This window comes from Trichogramma pretiosum, unplaced genomic scaffold, assembly GCF_000599845.2.
Source record: "Trichogramma pretiosum strain Unisexual culture from Peru unplaced genomic scaffold, Tpre_2.0 scaffold109, whole genome shotgun sequence".
Taxonomy (NCBI): domain Eukaryota; kingdom Metazoa; phylum Arthropoda; class Insecta; order Hymenoptera; family Trichogrammatidae; genus Trichogramma; species Trichogramma pretiosum.
The window spans coordinates 245,500-266,471 of NW_019640787.1; the positions used below are offsets into that span (position 1 = coordinate 245,500).

Sequence of the window (20,972 nt, forward strand, 5' to 3'; positions counted from 1 at the left end):
TTTAATTTTCAGCGTATATAAAAATCCGTTGTGGAGATTGCAATTTAAAGACCAACATTTTCTGCTCGCATTTATCAATAAGAAGCAGATACGAAGAAAATATAGTATATATTTTATTTTATATACAACAGGTGAATAGAAGGTTTATCGCAGTCACAACAAAATTATTAACAGTTTCGAATATTTTATTTTTTTTTCCAAAAATTGAAGGACATTTATGTGAAAGAGTTTGCTCAATATTTTAGTGTACACATGTTGTAGGAGTCTTCATTATATCCAAACGTCTCGAAATGATTTTTAATTTTCTAAATTTGGCTTCAATTATGTACTTGTATGATGTGCCTTTTGAGTCCATTCTGGTCTCCAAATGATTTCTGACAAATATCACATTCAAAGGGTTTGTTACGATCATGTATTGCTCTTATGTGTTTATTGACATTACTGTTATGTGTTAAATTATTGTGTTTATCGAGGTACCTCTTGTATCCAAATGATTTGTGAAAAAATTCCACATTCAAAGGCTTTGTTGCGATCGTGTACTGTACTTATGTGCTTTTTAAGTTTACTTTTTTCTCCAAATGATTTTTGACAAATCTCACATTCAAAAGGTTTTCTTCTATCATGTACAGTCATGTTGTGACTTTTTAGGTTATTCTGGTATGCAAATGATATATGGCAAATGTCGCATATACAGGGTTTGCTCTGATTATGAACTGTATCAATGTGAGTTTTGAGGGTACTTTTTCGTCCAAATGATTTATGACAAATATCACATTCGAAAGGTTTGCTATGCTCATGTACTGCACTCATGTGTCTGTTGAGGTTACTTTTTTGTGCAAATAATTCGTGACAAATATTACACTCAAAGAGTTTGTTACAAATATGTATTTCATTCACGTGAATTTTGAGGATATGCTTGTATCCAAACGATTTGTGACAAATCTCACATTCGAAGGGTTTGCTTCGATCATGTACTGCATTGACGTGCCTTTTGAAATGACTCTGGTATCCAAATGATTTGTGACACATTTTACACTCAAAGGGTTGGCTAAGATAATGTACTGCACTTATGTGTCTGTTGAGGTTACTTTTTTGTGCAAATGATTCGTGACAAATTTCACATTCGAAAGGCTTATTACGATCATGCACTGCATTAATGTGTTGATTGAGATTACTTTTTCGTCCAAATGATTTGTGACAAACATCACACTCGAAAGCTTTGCTACGATCATGTACTCCACTTATGTGACGATTGAAGCATTGCTTTCGTCCAAATGATTTGTGGCAAATGTTACATTCAAAAGGTTTGCTGCGACCATGTACTGTATTTATATGAACATTGAGGGTAACTTTTTGTCCAAATGATTTGTGACAAATGTCACATTCAAAAGGTTTGCTGCGACCATGTACTGTATTTATGTGTCTTTTTAGATGATATTTTGTTCCGAATGATTTGTGACAAATATCACATTCGAAGGATTTGGTCCGAGTTTTATTTTCTATTTTCTCAGTAGGTAGGTAACTTTGATACTCTGATTTGCATAAGGTCGTCGATAGCGATGTCAATTCAGGCTTAACATTTTTACACTCAAAGTCAACGATTACATTTTGACATGTGTCATTCTGATTTTCATTTTCTATTTTTACAATAGACGGACCATTTGGATACTCAGTTTTGCAGATGGTTGTCGATGGAGACGGCAGTTCAACTTTAACATCTTTGCACTCGAAATCCACGAAAATGTTTCCATCTAACTTTTTCTGTAACGCCATAACCTCATTCATGTGGTTGAGCTAAAATTAAAATTGTGTAATAGTTTTGTATAATCGAAAAGGGGAATATAATACAAATTATCGAACTCACTGATGATTTATCAAACGGGAATGTTTCAAAGTTGCGGACTTTGTTCAAGTACACTGAATTGTAATTATTATTGTCCCCTGCATATACCCAAGTATCGTTCAATTCTTGTTTAACCCTGAAAAATATTCAAGTTTGATGTTACGATCGATTGGCAAAATATCAGGGCATACATAATAAATAGTTATACCTAATTTTGTCCTTTGCATTTTCCATGACTCGTTTGATAAAGTTTATTATTACTCGCTTGAATCGTTTATTTAAGAAGTCATCGTGAATTTTCACACTTTGCACTGAGAAAATATTCGAGGTTATATGCCTTGAATAGCCTACATCACTGTACTTCTGACTGATACTGATACTGATATATTATCGAAGTGAACTACAGATTTTCCCCCTCCATACCGTCTATTGGCCATGCATAAACATGTACTCAAAGATACGTTTAAGCACTCGCATGTTATTAAAACTACACCGAAATCGTAATGAAAATTGCATTTATACAGGCGCATAATTTGCTTACACATACGTGCAGAGAAACATTCAAAAAAAAAAAAAACGAATTGATAATTAGATGGTGGTAATAAAATATCATTGGCGGTCGACAATTTTGAAAAATACATAATGTGTACATTTTTTACTTTTTGAAATAATTACGGTTCGATTCCGTGATCAACGTACACATATTGCGCCGCAGCATCAGCAGCAGCTCTTTTTGTCAGGATTCCTTAAATTTGTATTATATATATATCACGTGGGGGCGCGGAATTTCACGAAATAACATATATTGGCGCGGGAAAGAGAGGAAGAAAGAGAAGCAAGAGTTGAGTAAAAAAAAAGTGAGGAAAAACTACTGCGGGCTACGACTATATACATCTGATCGTGTCATTGTGAGTTGTCCTTGCAGAGCTATTTTATTGATCATCACAGCCATTTAATTTTCAGCCAGTATAAAAATCCGTTGTGGGGATTTTAAGACCAAGATTTTCTGCTCACATTTATCAATAAGAAGCGGATACGAAAGAAATATAGTTTATGTTTTAGTTTATATAAAACAGGGGAGTATAAGTTTTATCGCAGTCACAACAAAATGAATAACAGTTTTAATTATTTTATTATTTTTCAAAAATTTGAAGGATTTCTATGTGAACTTTTTCACAATCACAAAGCGTAAATATTGTAAAAGTATTTATTGTGACCAAATGTCTTCGAGATAATCTCACAGTTCTAGAATTTGCGATTATGTACTTCATTAATGTGTCTCTTGAGATCACCCTTGTATCCAAATGATTTGTGACAAATGTCACATTCGAAACGTTTGATACGATCATGTACTGCACTTATGTGTCTGTTGAGGTTACTTTTTTGTGCAAATGATTCGTGACAAATATTACACTCGAAGGGTTTTCTACGATCATGTATTGCATTGATGTGAGTTTTGAGGGTAGACTTTTGTCCAAATGACTTATGACAAATATCACATTCGAAGGGTTTGCTATGCTCATGTACTTCCTTTATGTGTCTGTTAAGGATACTTTTTTGTGCAAATGATTTGTGACAAATATTACACTCGAATGGTTTTCTACGATCGTGTATTGCATTAATGTGTTTCTTGAGGTCGCCCTTGTATCGAAATGATTTATGACAAATATAACATTCAAAGGGTTTGCTATGCTCATGTACTGCACTTATGTGTCTGTTGAGGATACTTTTTTTTGCAAATGATTCGTGACAAATATTACACTCGAAGGGTTTTCTACGATCATGTACTCTATTAATGTGTTTCTTGAGGTCGCCCTTGTATCCAAATGATTTTTGACAAATGTTACATTCAAAGGGTTTGATACGATCATGTACTGTTTTTATATGAGTTTTTAGATTACATTTTTCTCCAAATGGTTTGTAACAAATCTCACATTCAAAGGATTTTTTGCGATTATGTACTGTACTGATGTGAACTTTGAGGTGACTTTTGTGTCCAAATGATTTGTGACAAATTTCACATTCAAAAGGCTTATTACGATCATGCACTACATTAATGTGTTGATTGAGATTACTTTTTCGTCCAAATGATTTGTGACAAATATCGCATGAGAAGGGTTTAATATGATAATGTACCGTCATTTTGTGATCTTCAAGGTATCCCTTTTTTCCAAATGATCTGTGACACATATCGCATTCGAAAGGTTTGTTACAAACATGGATTGTATTTGTGTGTGATTTTAGATGATATTTTTTTTCAAACGATTTGTGACAAATATCACATTCGAAGGATTTGGTCCGAGTTTTATTTTCTATTTTCTCAGTAGGTAGGTAACTTTGATACTCTGATTTGCATAAGGTCGTCGATAGCGATGTCAATTCAGGCTTAACATTTTTACACTCAAAGTCAACGATTACATTTTGACATGTGTCATTCTGATTTTCATTTTCTATTTTTACAATAGACGGACCATTTGGATACTCAGTTTTGCAGATGGTTGTCGATAGAGACGGCAGATAAACTTTAACTTCTTTGCACTCGAAATCCACGAAAATTTTTCCATCTAACTTTTTGTGTAATGCCATAACCTCGTTCATGCGATTGACCTAAAATTAAAATTGTGTAATAGTTTTGGATAATGGAAAAGTGGAACATGATTCAAATTATTGAGCTCACCGATAACGGATCAAACTGAAATGTTTCGAAGTTTTGGACTTCGCATAAGTCCACTGAATTGAAATTATCATCGTCCCCTGAATATACCCATGTATCGTTAGATTCTGGTTTAACCCAGAAAAATATTTAAGGTTGATGTTACGATCGATTGACAAAATATCAGGGCATGCATAATAAATAGTTATACCTGTGTCCTCTCTATCTCCCATCGCTCGCTTGCTGATTTTTAATAACTTAGATTCTTCACGTTATACACGGAGAAAATATTCGACGTTATACATGCCTCGGGCAGCCAACACTGTACTTCGATTTTGCCAATGAACTCACTACTGATATGTTAGCGAGGAGACCCGGCGATTATGATAGCTCCTTGACAATACTTTCCCCCTCCATACCATCGACTGGCCATCCGTAAATATGTACTGAGATACATATATAGAGTCACTCGCGTGCCAAGAAAACTACACCGAAATCATAATGAAAATTGCATTCATCCAGGCGCACAATACGTGTAACATTATTCACACAACAAGAGAAAAACCGCACCAGTACAGCACGTAATGATACTACCTACGCTGTATTAGAAATTTAGTTGAATGAATCATTAGAGTTGCCGGTGCCGGTTGTTAGTAAAATATCAATAGCCGTTGCTTCGTAAATTAAAAAAAAATACATAATTAGTCAATTTTTTAATTTTATTTTTTACTTAAAAAAAAAATTACGGCTCGAGTCCATTACCAACTAACGCATGTTGCGATTGGTCTTTGCGGGTATGGGTATAGGCGACGCGCGATGCATCTACAGCCGGAGTTTCTAAACTCCTGCTAACGTAATCGAGCTCGGATACGGTTAGGGCGTGCGCGACGCGCTCAAAGGTGCCACGGGTGCCACGCGTAGAATACAGAGAGCTGCGAAACATGTATTATATATCAGGGATTAGAAAATGTAGTAGTAGTCGCAGGTGCCTTTCATTAAAGATCAGTCGGGCGTCGATCACACACACACATATAGGGACACGCGCGCCCGAGGGAGAACAAAGGCTAAAAATCGCGCTTTGCCGATGGTGCTCTGTTGCTGCTGCTTGATCGCGAGCTATATATAGCGGTACGCGAAAAAGGGAAAATATATATAGGGAGCAGCTAGCCCTGCTGCGGTGCTGCTCTCAGTCAAACCCGCGCGCGTCGATTTACACGCGCGCCACATATAACGAGGGACGAGTCCGCAGAGTCGAGGGTGGCGCATAGATTAGCGCTAAAATGTACTTTGGCGCGTGTACGAGCGCGAGAGCTGAGTATACCTACGATGCTGCAAGTACAAAGGCACCCTGCGCCACTGCACCTACGTATCTGGGCTGTATGTGTGCGCGAGTGTGTACGAGCTCTCTCTCTCTCTCCCCGGTTAGCGGTGGGCGAGCTCGGATAACTGAACTTGACGGTCCGAATTTTAGAGAGCTACGAGAGAGAGAGAGCTAAGCGCGGCGAATGGCGATTTCCCTAGTCCACCCGCACCACCCACCAGCACCAGTCGTGGTGCATTGGGTGTGCGTATGTGTATTTGTGCATGTGGACAGAGAGCTTCGATCATTTTGCACGCTCTTCGGCACACGCCACACCACTGTTACTGCTGCTGCTGTTGGTTGTGCATATATGCAAATTTCACTCGTTTTTTTTCGGCCTCGCGAGCGAGCGCGATTACGACGTAGCGCAGCAGCAGCAGTAGCACTCTATATCCTAGCCAAACACACACTCACAAAACAACGCTATTACAACGGCGACTCGCTCATCTCTCACTCTCTCTCTTTCTCTTTTTCTCTGTTTCTGCCTCCGCGCGACGAGAGAGCTTGCAGTGCCACATATATATAGAGTACCGCGAGTAGAGAGAATACATATCTGTATATGTACGTGTTGTTGAAGGGGGAGGGGGCGCGTAGGAGTGAGCGAGCAAGAGAGCGAGAGAGAAAAAAAAGCGCATGTTTGCGCGAGAGCACTCCGGAAAAATTGTTGTAACGCGCGAACGATGATCCTTGGCGTATTTTTTACGTTCGCTTCGCAGGATTCATGGCTACGTGTGTGTGTCTGTGTATATGTGCACCGGTGGAATGAATGTATATCTACCTATCTCTCTCTCTCTCTCTCTCTGCGTTTACTTATACATACATATATACCATATATGTATGTATGTATGTGCGCGTGTGCTTCGGGATATGCCGCACTCGCTCGAGCTTTAAACTTTTTTTTTCTCGTTTTGCGCCGCGCGCTCCACGCTGATGCCGCTGCTCTCTGGCCCTTGCACCCCTCTGCCTGCCTGCCTGTCGTTCGTTTTTGCGCGCACACGTACCGGTCGGAATTAATCGATGTGTTCTATCGCTTTTTTTTTGTGCCAACCCTTTCCCGTACTTTTTTTTTCCACTTTTTTTGTAACATCTTCTCGGCCGCGCGCTCGCGCTCGGTCCATGAGATATCTATCAAGCGTGTTTTGCGCTCGGGCTTAATGCTCGCAAGCGCGAGCTCTCGAATTCGGAGGCAAAAACATCGTTTATATGGGAGTTTTTGATTTTGAGCTTTTAATTAAAACTTTGTCGACACGCGCGACGCAGAGAGAGAGAGAGAGAGAGAGGGCGTGTACGTATACAGCACAGAGAGAGAGAAGCTCTCTCGTCGCGCGTGTCGAATGTTAAAACCAGCCCTCTCAAAAAGTATACTGTATGTACAGCTACAACATTACCGAGAGTGAAGCGGGGTTGCTGCTGCTGCTGCTGCTCGACTAATAAACCGCGTCAGCGAGAGTTAGCTCTCGAGCTTGCACGCCCGAAATTGCGATATTAAATTATGTTCTATACATTATATAATGTTTTTTTATACTGCCACGGTTCAGTGCGACGTTTACTTTCAATTAATGTGAACGTGGCATATAGATATTTGGCCGGATGTGTTTATTTCATGGGTGTGTGTGTGTGTGTGTGTGTGTGTGTGTGCATTTTACGGATAAACGACTCTGGAGTAAGCTCCAGTGAGCGATATAAAGCTACAGAGTATATAACATAATATACACACTTTACGTGTCGTCCGCGGTAAACATTTTTTGAGGGGGATTTCGGGAAGTGAAGAATTCCAATTCGCGAATGATTTTGCCAATATTTTGTTATATTTATTTTCTTTATTTATCATTATTATAGCCATTATTGTTATTATTATGCACCGAACGTGACCCGTCATACGCTCAATGGCCTACGCAGTGTGCAGTTTATTCGGTAGCGCGTGCCGCTCGTGGAAAGTAACTCGTACATCGATAATTCAGAAACTGGGTAAACAACGCGATTTCGCGAGCCCGTGCGCTCTACGAGTTTTCCATTTGTATGTGCCTGTATGTATGCACCACTCAACTTTTTTTCCATCTCTTTTTCTTTTTCTTTTTTTTTTTTTTAGCCTCGCGTTCTGCTTGAAAATAAACAAATATATATTGTATATATACTTTCCACCGTGGTGTACAGGACAAAATCCAGGCGCAGAATCACACACTCGCGCGTCGGAGTTTGCTAACGAGCAAATGCAATATTTTATATTTAGCCCCGTGTGCCGCGTATTATATATAAGGCATAATATAACCGTACACGAGTGCGTTGAAAACTTTGCCGAACGCGGTTGCACGAGTATAAAGTACGCTTGTGTTTGACGCGTATGGTAGTTTATACGTAAGTACATTTAAGTAAGTTGCGTTTCGTGTTTTTGAAAGTTCGGCCAAAGATCATATTCGCAAAAAAATATTTTATCGAATGCTTTTCAAACATTAAAAATCAAACTCAATTTTATTCAATCCGTTATTATTTAAAAACGTCATCAAACAAATTGTTATGAATTTTTCGAAACACGAGTAAATTTTCAGCACTGACCTGATTGTATTTTTTCACTCATAAGATACAATTATGGGAGGTACTAATAATTTTAAAGAAAGGAGAAAATAATTTTTGACAAAATTTTTATTCAAATTTTAGAAAATCTTCTATATAATTGTCTTATAGATATTTACAGTGGTCAAGAAAAGTATCAACACTTTTTATTGTTTTACTAATAAATTATTTATGAAAACTTGATAATCGTCTGAAGTACGATTGTATACAGTTGACTTCATTTGTGATTATGGAAAACACGGTTGAAATTTGTTTGCCGTTTACCGTTGCTTTTAGATATGGGAATGTGTTAGTTGAAAAGCAAATCATTATAAAAAAGAGTATTGTCAAGATAAATAAGATTATAAACCTGATCAAACTTTATCCAAAATATTTCAATAGTCGATATTCTCTAGAGCTTACTACTAGAATTCAATATATAAGAATATAATTCTTACAAACTTCGAGGTTCGTGCAATAGGTAGTTGCTATAAATTTTATAGACCTTTTTCAGGGTCAACACATACTTGCAAGTCTTATTATCTTCATTTTTACACTTAATGCGTCTGTTATCTCTATAAATTTGGTGTGTTTTTTGTTGATTGATGCAATTGGCCTGATGCCCAAATTTCTTCTCGCACTTGCCTCATGCATGATATTTCTGACCTTCGTGTACTTTTTTTTTATGGTAAAGCAAACTCGATTTTTGTGTAAATTTCTTCTCGCAATTGTTGCAGGCATAATCTTTGCGACCTTCATGTACTGTTTTTTGGTGGCAGAGTAAACTCGATTTTTTTGTAAATGTCTTCTCGCAATTGTCGCATGTGTAATCTTTGCGGCCTTCGTGGACTGTCCTGTGGTGCTTCAACAAATTTGACTTTTCTCCGAATTTCTGCTTGCAGTTATTGCATGCAAAATCTCTCCGACCTTCGTGAGCCGTTTTTTTGTGTCTAATTAAAGAAATTTGTTGTCCAAATTTATTTTCGCACTTGTCACATGCGTAATCTTTACGACCATCGTGTACTGTTTTTAGGTGAGTGAGCAAACTCGAATTTTGTGTAAATTTCTTCTCGCAATTGTTGCAGGCATAATCTTTGCGACCTTCATGTACTGTTTTTTGGTGTATGAGCAAATGCGATTTTTGTCCGAATTTTTTCTCGCATTTGTCACAGGCGTAGTCTTTGCGACCATCGTGTACTGTCTTTTGGTGGATTAACAAATGCGATTTGTGTCCAAATTTCTTCTCACATTTGTCACATACAAAATCTTCGCGACCTTTATGGATGGTTTTTTGATGTTTGATCATAGTACTTCGTTCTCCAAATTTCTTTTCACACTTGTCGCATGCGAAATCCTTACAGACTTCGTGGACTACCTTCTGATGTCTGATTAATTTCGATTTTTCTCCAAATTTTTTCTCGCATTTGTCACAAGCGTAATCATTGCGACCTTCGTGTACTGTCATTTTATGTAAAAGCAAATGACGTTGAAGTCCAAATCTTTTTTCGCACTCGTCGCAGACGTAATCTTTACGACCTTCATGTACTAAACTTTGGTGCCTGATTAAGTTTTTTTTTAGTCCGAATTTCCACTTGCATTTGTCGCATGCATAATCTTTACAACCATCATGTACTGTTTTTTGGTGTATGAGCAAATTATATTTCATCCCGAATTTTTTTCCGCACTTATCGCAAGCACAATCTTTCCGACCTTCGTGTACTGTTTCTTTGTGTCTGACCAATTTCTGTTTGAGTCCAAATTTCTTTTCACACTTGTCACAAGCGAAATCTTTCCGACCTTCATGTACTAAACTTTGATGCCTGATTAAGTCTATTTTTAGTCCGAATTTCCGCTGGCATTTGTTGCATTCAAAATCTTTGCGACCCTCATGGACTGTCTTTATGTGCAAGAGCAATCTCTGTTTATTTCCAAATCTCTTGGCGCATCTTTCACACAAGTAATCTTTAAAAACTTCGTGAAATATTTTATTGTGCTTGAGTAAAGTTGATTTATTTTCAAATTTCCTTTCGCACTTGTTGCAACTCAAATTTTTCCGATCTTTGTGTACTGATATTTGGTGTCTACTCAAATGACTTCGGAACTCAAATTTTTTCTCGCACTTGTCACATGCGTAATTTTTTTCGTCATTATGAATTGTGTCTCGGTGTATCATCATATTTGATTCTAGTGTAAATGCATTAGGCCCAATACCACAAACATATTGTTTGTTATCTGAAACAACAATGTCATGTTCACTCGAATTATTTCCCGAGATAAATTCCTCGGATTTCTTTTCACTTTTATCCATTTTAGGGTATGAATTAAGCAATAGATCCTTATCTTTAGTAGCACGACAATTGAACGAGTAAAATTTATCTTTTGGTATTAATTATTTGTTACATCGAGAAAGACAACATTCAAACTAATTTGTTTTCGCTGTAAACATGATCAGTAATAAGTTGTTTTCACTATAAACATCATAGCATAACGATATCAAAATTGTTTATGATCATGATGTTTACATTTGTATTACGGTTTTATCCATTCATACATTTTGCTTTTAATATTTGGATCAGTTTAAAATTCAAATTTGGCGACGATTTTCCCCAAAAAATTCTTGATTATTATATTGATTTGTTTATCCTTATACAATATTATATTATATATTATAAAAAAAATTGTGAACGAAGGTGACATACACGCAGATAGACATTTTCAGCATCAATCACTCATTACAGCTTAATAAACTATGAAATTTAATGTACTCGCCAAGAAGACTTATCAAAAATGTTTATGTATAATCAGTCTATATTTAAAATCAGTTTGACTTTAGTAAATGAATAAATTTGAAGAAAAATGGAGCTCATTCTCCATTTTAAGCTAATAGGTGTTGAACTCTCAATTTTATGTCAATTTTATAATACTCTAAGTCTATCAAAACTGAAATGTCTCAAAACTATTTACATTTTTTTCATACATCAATTTATATTGAAGAAGGATTATGAACCGTCCTAATATCCACAAAAATCAAACATATTGTATAATATTTTCTCTAGATTTATAGTACTGCAAAGTTTTCTAGCTAAACACCTTAGACAATAACGTCGTATCAAATTAATGGTTTCAATTCTATATGATTTCGACCACTTCTTCCACGACTTGAAAAGAAAAAAATTAACAAGAGATTAAAGAAATGATTCATCGTAAATCATCACTCTGAGGTATTTATCTCTACGAAACAGTCGTTGCATCGATCAAGTTGTAATAATTTTTAAATTGACAATATATTTCCGTAACGAACCTCTACCAATACTCGTATACAGCACGATATATGCAAAGAACAAAGTGCAATATTGCGGTCGCACACACTTGCACATAAGTTTATACATGTAGGCGTGTACCACCAGAGAGCAAGAAAGGAGCAGCATTAGAAGAAAGAGCTACATAAGGGCGCGTACCCAAAGAGAGAGAGAGAGAGAGAGAGAGAGAGAGAGAGGTGTATATACGTTGTACACAGTACGTGCGTGCAAACCCAATTTGTGAATTTCCACTGGGCTGCTGCTGCTGCTGCCGCTGCCGCTGGTGTGGCCGTGTTGCACTTTGGGGAAGGCGAGAAGAATTTATTACGTGACCTCCCTAAGAATATCGTCCCGCAGGGAATTTGCAGGGAGTCGCCGCGCGACGGATGCGAATTGCTCTCGCACAGCGCCACAGAGCCACTAGCTAGCTAGCTATATCTTCGGGCTGCGCCGTGTGTTATATGCACGGCAAGAAAGAGAGAGAGAGAGAAACGCTCGAGCTTTTTACTGGCTTATTCTTTTCTTATATATAACAACGCGGATATACGTGCGGTACACCTTTATATTCTTTGCAACAAGAGAGAGAGAGAGAGAGAGAGAGAGAGCAGAAAAAAAACGGATGAATTTAGCTCGATGAAGTCCGCTCGCAAATTCTATGGTCCATGGCGCGCGCCCCCGCGAGATAGATAGGTGGATAGATAAAGAGAGAAAGACGAGAGAAAAATGAGAAAAGATGTGCAAACAAACTGCGAATGGAAATTCAAGATTGCGCCTCCGCTATAGTGCGCCGTTGATTTTGATGAAGTATTCATGCGTGGGGCTCTCTTCTCTCTCTTCTCTCTTAATATCAATTTCATTTCGAATCGATTGAAAATTTTTCTTTCCTTTCTCCTGTTTTTTTTTTTTTTTTTTTCATCATTAATTCCACGCGCGTCCGGCGCGCACCGCCGCGGCGTACAGCGGCTCTCGAATTGTTTTTTCATGAGGCGTTTATATGCTATATCTATGTAGGTATCGAGAGATATATACCGTGCACTTTGGCAGTTCTGTATCATTCGATGGATGTTTTATAGATATATATGTATGTATATATTGTGCGACTAGTCTGTATACGTCGACGATCGACCGCTCCGAGCCACGGTGTATTTGCCTATGACTGATGGATGTAATCTCGGGAAATGTAAATTTACCCAAGGCCTGCATTGAGTATCGTAACACGAGATTTCGGAATTTCAAGTTCGAGTGCATGTACAACATTGAATCTCCAAACATTTGTGTGTGCGTGTGCGCGTGTGTTGTTTGTTAAAAGAGTCGTGAGAGCGAGGGAAGCGGGTTTGAGATAGAGAGCAATGTAAAATCCCATGACTTACATATAATTCTCTCTAAATATAAGATAGGTATGTAGAGGCGAGAGTTAGCTCCACCCAGGCGATGCGTTACGCATCGTCGAGTGACATATACATGTACTTGTGTATGTAATGGGTATAACAGAGTGACAAGAGAGGCGCGCGACTTTTGGGAGAGAAAAATAATGTGAACCCCCGCGCGCGAGCTAGCTCGTGTCTCCTCATTGATTTCGTAGTTGTATGTGCCGAAGATACGTCAATGATTACGCCACTCATTATACTGTATTATAGTTAGTGCTATTCGACGACAAATGACTTTTTTTTATTATCTGTGGGGAAAATGCGACGATATTATGAAGAATTAATTTGACATTTTATGCAAGATACACCTTCAGCAAAAATCTTCATTTCATGATTTGTATGGCCAACAAAACCGTCCAGATTGATGAATATTATAGATAGATTGGTTCAAAACATTATGGTTTTTATTATAAAAAGTTTATTGATTTTTTTAAAACTTGATCGTTTATTTAAGCAGTGAGATGGATCACATAGTGATCCAAAATATAATAATTATTGTTTTTTTACAAAATTTCAATGTACATTTTATACATTCATTGGGTGGTAATACACGAGTGATGAGCTATTTCGATGACAGTTTTATGGCTACTCATTTGTCTCGATGTTTTTTTATTTTGCTTAGTATTGATAAACGTTTTAAGATCTTTTGCATTGATTTCGTGCTTGAGTATTGTCATTATGCATACATTTGACGTACGTATGCAGATATCTCTTTTGTGCAAATTTTTTTTAGCATTAGACACATGCGTGATCAATGTCTCCATGCTGTGTTCTAATGTGAATTATAAGACGATGTTTTTGTGCAAATGTCTTGTCGCACGTATTACATACGTAAGTGATCTCATTATGCCCTGAATCCATATGTTTTTTAAGATTAGCCTTACGTGCGAATATCTTGCCACATATTTCGCATGTAGGTGCCATACCATTATGAATCGCATCAATGTGAATCTTGAGATATCTTTTTCGTGTGAATGTCTTTTCACATATTTCGCAAGTAGGGGCCATACCATTATGCATCGCATCGATGTGAATTTTGAGATCTCCTTTTTGTGTGAATGTCTTTCTACATATATCACATGCATATCTAATACCATTATGTCCATCGATGTGAATCTTGAGTGCAGTTTTTGTTTGAAATTTCTTTCCGCATACTTCGCAAGTAGGTGCCATACCATTATGCATCGTATCGATGTGAATTTTGAGAGAACATTTTCGTGTGAATGTCTTTCCACATGTAATACACGCATGTTTAACACCATTATGTACTGCATCGATATGGATCTTGAGTTTATTCTTCGTTTGAAATTTCTTTCCGCATATTTCGCATGTTGGTGCCATACCATTATGCATCATATCGATGTGAATTTTGAGAGAACATTTTCGTGTGAATGTCTTTCCACATGTAATACACGTATGTTTGACATCTTTATGAACCGCATCGATGTGACGTTTCAGATTTCTTTTTTGTTTGAATGTCTTTTCACATATACCACACGGATGTTTAACACCATTATGTACTGAATCGATGTGGGTCTTGAGTGCAGCTTCAGTTAAGAATTTCTTCCCGCATACTTCGCAAGTAGGTGCCATACCATTATGCATCGCATCGATGTGAATTTTGAGATAAAATTTTTGTGGGAAAGACTTTCCACATACACCACACGCATGTTTAACACCATTATGTACTGAATCGATGTGGACCTTGAGATAATTTTTTCGTGCAAATTTTTTACCGCATATATTACATGGATATTTGGTACGATTGCGTGCCTTATCAGTTTGGGTTTTGCGTTGACTATTTTCAGCAAATGTTTTTTCATTTGCATCAAATGCATCACTGAGTTCACCATCCAAATTCAATTCCTCTTTTACTTCGTCGACCATTTCTTCTTTAATTTTCTTTTGAGTCTGATAATCGCAACTATTTTTCATATGCTGCAAATGATCTGGATAATCGTCCTCGATCTTTTTTATTAATAATAAGTTAATGTTAGGCTTTTCGTCCCTACATTCGAATTCTACTTCAACATCGTCAGGGCCATGAATCTAGAAAAATAATTTAAATTTAAGATTAGGGAAAATCGTTGTTTAAAATGTTAGCTATAAGCAGTTCTATATTAACACTTACTGAATTTTCTCGACAAGAACGCATAGATTCTTCAGTGTTAGCATCGTGTGCATTGCCAATTATTTCATAATCATCATTTGGTTCCTCCTTCACTCTGCAATATTCACATTGAAATGAAGTATAATACTAAAATTTTGTTAAAATATCATTCTCACGAAATAAAAATTACCTAATATCACAATTATATACACCATTGAAATCCATGTCTTTCATTTGGGATTTGATCAACGACTAATTGCTCTATAATAATGTTACACGTTGAACATGGTAACTCGATTGTAACAATATTTACAATTCGTGAAATGAAAGTTTGAGAAAATTTATGTCAACATAGCCACTCTAAACTTACTATACATATTTATTAGAGAAATCATACCATTGATCGCCGGCGTAATAAACAATTAGCAATTTTCTTTGAATTTAATTACAAAAAAATTATAAATAGAAATAAGTAATAACTTTACGCTTCTCGGAGAGAGCTGATGATGGCCTATAGTACGATAAACGTGAGAGGATCGTGACGGGACCACGTGCGATATTTATATCGTCGTGACGCATGAAATTATCTTCGATGTATACCGAGGTTACATACAGACCCAAGGACTGACGAAACGATGACGAATTGCGTAGCGTAAATATGTATACTTGTATCAGGCGAGGGTAGTGAAGTTAAACGACATATTGGTAGTAGCGATCTCGAGCAATTTTTCATTTCACATTTATCGAAGTAAATAATTTGTCAACACTACAGCGGCTTATACGACTTATACAGTTATACAATTAATTTTATTTTGCCCCTTGCGTATTTTAAAGATAAAGGTACTCGCCACCTAGTGGTAAAGGCTTGAGGTGATGTTATCGTATTTAAAATTGGCCGAAAACTGGTGTAGATTATTTTAAACAATAAAATTGTCATGTTTAAGTCATTTTAAATGCGTTCAATATTTGTCATATAATCGTAACAGTATATCATCTAAAATTAAGACAATGAATGCTTATGTATTTTCAAACTTATTTGAATACTTATTTTCTAGTCACCACTTCGTTATTAATATTGAACATTTTTCCTAGGGTCGACAACCTCGATAGAATAGAATCGAAACCCTTAACCGAAATTGCACGCCGAGAATTTCTCCAAAATTTCAAACGAAGTGGTTTCCTTCAAAACGAATATGAAAAAAAAAGGCCACGAAAATGTTACTGCGCCGTGTATAGGGCAGAGCGAGGTATTCTTCATTGTGAGAAAAGAGCCCACTAATTGGAAGCGATTCCATTTTTCCCCGTGTTGTAGCTGCTGCTGCTGCTGCTGCTCTTCACGCCAAGCTCCGCCGACAATTGCCACACACACACGAACAGAGGAGGAAATTCAACGCACGTGACAGAAAGAGAAAGAGAATAAGAGAGAGAGAGAGAGAGAACGAAACTCAGCCAGCAAACAGCGGCAGCAGCAGCAATATAGCGGCATTGAACGCGAATCGCAGAGAGGCGAGAGCTTCAATGGAGCCGAGGTGAAGAAAAATCGTGCCTGCTGCTGTTAGCTCCGTTGTGCGGGCGTATACGCGAGTTATGGGTGCGAGAAAGGGCCAGTGTGGCGCGGTACATATACATATACACAAAGCCCGGCAGTACAGACAATCTCTGCTTTTTCCGTATATATATGTGTGTAGCGGGTGTTACCTGGACAACGAGCTGCTCGCTCGTATAACGCACGGCAGCAGCAGCGGCGCAGCCTCCTTATTCTCTCTTTCTGTCTCTTTTGTATAAAGAACAATCCGAGCAATGGATTGAGCTCGTGCGAGAAGTCAGCCCCAAGCTCTTGGTAACGATGAATCATTAAAAATGCGACCTGTCATCTTGTTGTTGTTGTTGTTGTCGTTAATTATTATTAGTCTCAACGCCACCCGTTGCGCGTTGCATAATATAAGCGCATAACTAATGTCCCGAGTCTCGGACAGTCATCGCCTGCACGCGCGTGCCAAAAAGCTCGCGGCTTATTTCGGCATCAGCCTAATTATCTTGCGAATTGCCGCTTGAAAGCAGCCGCTAATCTTCGCGGCTCTAAAAATTACACTAGGATTAACATTTTCTCAAAAGCCTGTACCTACCTGCTATGAATGCATCTCTAAGATTTGTGATTTTTTGTTCATTTACGCTCACAAGCTGCATATACTTATGATGGAGTAATTCAATAAATGGAGTTCTTCAAGAATGCTTGAAATCATGTGAATTAAAAAAATTGTATAAATGTTGTTCACTCTCATGTCAGTTTATTTCATTGTTATATTCAGACTTTTGTTCAAAATTTGTTGTTAAGAATTGATACTATTACTCAAAGGATTGAAAATATATTCTAAGAATAATAAATGTGAGAATTGTAATATATGGATAAACCAATCCTGAATAAATATCTATCATATCCCCCCCCCCCCCCCCNCCCCCCCCCCATTACAAATTAGTTTTATTATGGTTAAAAATGAGAAATTCACTGAGGCTTTCGCATATCATATTTCGTTGCAAATCTGCGCTCTTGCGACCTTCATGGACTGTTTTCTGGTGTTTGAGTAAATGCACTTTTTGTCCAAATTTTTTCTGGCACTTGTCGCAAGCAAAATCTTTGCGACGATCGTGTACTGTCTTTTGGTGACAGAGTAAACTCGATTTTTGTGTAAATTTCTTCTCGCAATTGTTGCAGGCATAATCTTTGCGACGATCGTGTACTGTCTTTTGGTGACAGAGTAAACTCGATTTTTGTGTAAATTTCTTCTTACACTGGTCACATGCATAATCTTTCTGACCATCATGTATTGTCTTATGGTGGATTAGCAAATTCTCTTTACGTCGAAATTTCTTGTCACACCTGCCGCACGCAAAATCTTTACGACCTTCGTGTTTTGCCTTTTGGTGAATTAACAAATGCGATTTGTGTCCAAATTTTTGTTCGCACTTGTCGCATGCATAATCTCTATGACCATCGTGGACTGTCCTGTGGTGCTTTAACAAATCCGAATTTCGTCCGAATTTTCTTCCGCACTCGTCACATGCGAAATCTTTTCGACCGTCATGCACTGCCTTTTGGTGTCTGAGCAAATTCGGTTTTCGTCCAAATTTCTTCTCGCACTTGTCACAGGCGTAGTCTTTGCGACCATCGTGTACTGTCTTTTGGTGGATTAACAAATGCGATTTGTGTCCAAATTTTTGTTCGCACTTGTCGCATGCATAATCTCTATGACCATCGTGTATCGTCTTCTGGTGAAAAATGAAATGAACTTTTCGTCCAAATTTCTTCTCACACTTGTCGCATGCAAAATCTTTCCGACCTTCGTGTATTATCTTTTGGTGGGAAAGCAAACCCTGTTTTTGTGTAAATTTTTTCTCACATTTGTTACAAGCGTAATCTTTGCGACCTTCGTGTAATGTCTTTCGGTGGAAGAGTAAATTTGGTTTTTGTCCATATTTCTCTTCGCACTTGTCACGTTCGATATCTTTGAGATCCTCCTCGCGTTCACAATCTTCTTGTACTTCGTTAATTGTGTCTTCGTGCCTATTCATACTTGATTTCTTCGTTAAAATATTTTCAACCAGTTTTAGTGAAAATCACTTGCTGCAATCGATACGATATTTCGCTCTATTGTTCGCTGTTCAGCTTCGAAGCATACACTGGTCTACGATCTACGTAGAATGTAAACATACAAGTGAGGTTATTTAAATTATATAAGTGTGTCAAACGTGAATTAAGTAGCCGATTTCTTTACCTTTGACTGAGCATCTTATAGGACACACCATGCAGTGAGAGAGAAACAGTTCGGATTCTATTTAAAGAATTATGTAAAAACATATTACCGAATTTTCGTCTTAGAAATAGAAATGAAAAGTTATCGGCATCAAAGATGGAACAGATCTATAAAACTTTCATTTTAATATTGACTTGCGCATCGTGTGACCAGCGCGTAAAATATGTCTATAATTATTATGCGAGTAGTTTTGAAAACGACTCGTTGTAATTATTATACTGGCGCATGGATTAATGTAATAGTCGAAGATTGATTCTTTGTGCTTAATAGAGAGCTGGCTCCCAAATATGAGTTCTTTTACAAAAATATGTGATCAGGCATGGCTGATATAATTTTTTTTAAATAATTTTCTCATCTCTCGATAATTCAAAGGTTATCTATTCTCTATCAGCTCGGACACACATATATATCATGTACGTACAGGTACTAGAGAATATTTTTCCATTTGAATTACCGTCTTTCGAAAAGGCTCGCAAGCTGGAAGCGGCGGCGTATAATAAATATGCACGAGTGAAGATGATCTGTGCACGATATACACGCGTGAGCTTGCACGTAAATTCGAGAGAAACTCTTTTGGAAAAACGATCAATCGAGTAGCGAGGCAAAAAAAAAGGCTGGAAAAAGCAGTTAGACCTAGGCTAGGGCCAATAAAAGTATAAGCGAGGACCGATCACATGATTGCGCAAAACTGGCAAACTCTTTGATAGCCATACACGTTAAGAGAGAGAGAGATTTATCGGAGTGTTCACCTTGGTTTATAAGCCCTCCTATACATACGGGACGCAGCACAAGTCTCTGTCTCTGTCCCTCTCTCTCTCTCTCTCTCTCTCTCTCTTGTGATGCGATCGTTTCTCCCCAAAAGAGAAAAGAAGAAAAGAGACAGAGAGCTGGGCTCTATCTCCCAGAGCTTTTCCAGAATCCGCGCGCGCCACACATAGAGCTTCGTATAAACGTGCGCATTACATATATATATCTATAGGACGGCCTTGAAAGCTTCGATCTCTCGAAGAGCTCGAGGCGTAATACGTTTGCCGCTATATACTGCGTTGGACGAGCTGCGGAGCACTGCGAGGCATTTATACGGTGGGCGGGAGACGCTTCAGTGATCTTTTCGTAGGTATTATATACGTGCGCGCAGCCCTGCGTCCGCTTTAGGTCCTCTCGCTCTCTGTCGAGCTCTTTTTGCCGAAAATACACGTAGGCGAGCTCCGAGCTTTAGCTATATATATATACACGTAGGTAGAAGAGGCTGCGCTTGAATTTCCCTGCTCGTAGCCCTAGAAGTATAACAGTTACGTGTCGCTTCGGGCTGCTCCGCGAGGAGGATCGCTTATTATATATGTTATATACATCGGGCTCGGATCTCCATCAAAGTTCGTCTCCCGAGTTCTCCTATCAAACTTGCGACTTGTACGCCTTGTGCACGGTAGACGGCAATAGACGAGCTCGGAAATCTAGACGAATTTATCGCCGCATGCGACGATCTGATAGTTTCAAGGTGACGTTATCTACTCGATACAAAGGAAAACTTGATAATGATTCAATGAGCTTTTTTGCGAGATGAATGTAAAAATTATAGCCAGTACGAAAGACAAAATCCTTGACCATTTATGCTGCTAAGAGCATAAAAAGGCAGAACGTCGTAGGCCTTCCGCGAGAAACTCAAGAAGTCGAGCTTAATTGTTTAGAGCGAGAGAGATCAAGTTGGGTAAAAAAGAAAAAAATTTAATATAAACTCGCTGCAGCGGAATTGCTGCGCGTGGTTTATATCTATACAGCGACAACAGCAGCAGCAGCAGCAGCCGTAGAAGCCTATATACATATACAGTAAAAGGCAATTGAGCTAGCTCGCCGGTGCAGAAGCGTTTTTGCCGTGAAAAATCATGATTCACAGAGCTTGAAATCGGGGTGACACTTC

The 20,972-nt window shown here is 38.0% G+C and overlaps 2 protein-coding genes across 2 annotated transcripts; both read right to left on the reverse strand.

The window, feature by feature from the left end:
* Positions 1–244: 244 nt before the first annotated feature.
* Positions 245–2,183, reverse strand: LOC106653947 (zinc finger protein OZF-like). Its single transcript, XM_023463379.1, has 3 exons — positions 2,052–2,183; positions 1,865–1,979; positions 245–1,794 (listed from the first exon to the last, which is right to left on the reverse strand). Exons 1-3 carry the CDS (start codon positions 2,075–2,077, stop codon positions 466–468), a joined length of 1,470 nt encoding a protein of 489 aa, XP_023319147.1. The 5' UTR covers positions 2,078–2,183; the 3' UTR covers positions 245–465.
* A 1,452-nt stretch (positions 2,184–3,635) lies between these two features.
* LOC106653946 (PR domain zinc finger protein 5-like) lies at positions 3,636–15,476 on the reverse strand. Its single transcript, XM_023463428.1, has 6 exons — positions 15,433–15,476; positions 15,264–15,357; positions 14,896–15,181; positions 4,521–4,624; positions 3,787–4,450; positions 3,636–3,658 (listed from the first exon to the last, which is right to left on the reverse strand). The coding sequence occupies exons 1-6, from the start codon at positions 15,474–15,476 to the stop codon at positions 3,636–3,638; spliced, it is 1,215 nt and encodes a 404-aa protein (XP_023319196.1).
* Between the last annotated feature and the right edge of the window lie 5,496 nt (positions 15,477–20,972).

Bases quoted from the DNA above. Each gene is read 5' to 3' on its own strand.
- LOC106653946 (XM_023463428.1), bottom strand. From the start codon at position 15,476: ATGAAAGACATGGATTTCAATGGTGTATATAATTGTGATATTAG. The intron at 15,182-15,263 runs GTAAGTGTTAAT...TTATTTTTCTAG, and splicing joins GTTCTTGTCGAGAAAATTCA to ATTCATGGCCCTGACGATGT. The intron at 4,451-4,520 runs GTGAGCTCAATA...TTTTAATTTTAG, and splicing joins TTCAGTTTGATCCGTTATCG to GTCAATCGCATGAACGAGGT.
- LOC106653947 (XM_023463379.1), bottom strand. From the start codon at position 2,077: ATGGAAAATGCAAAGGACAAAATTAG. The intron at 1,980-2,051 runs GTATAACTATTT...AATATTTTTCAG, and splicing joins AATGCAAAGGACAAAATTAG to GGTTAAACAAGAATTGAACG. The intron at 1,795-1,864 runs GTGAGTTCGATA...TTTTAATTTTAG, and splicing joins TCCCGTTTGATAAATCATCA to CTCAACCACATGAATGAGGT.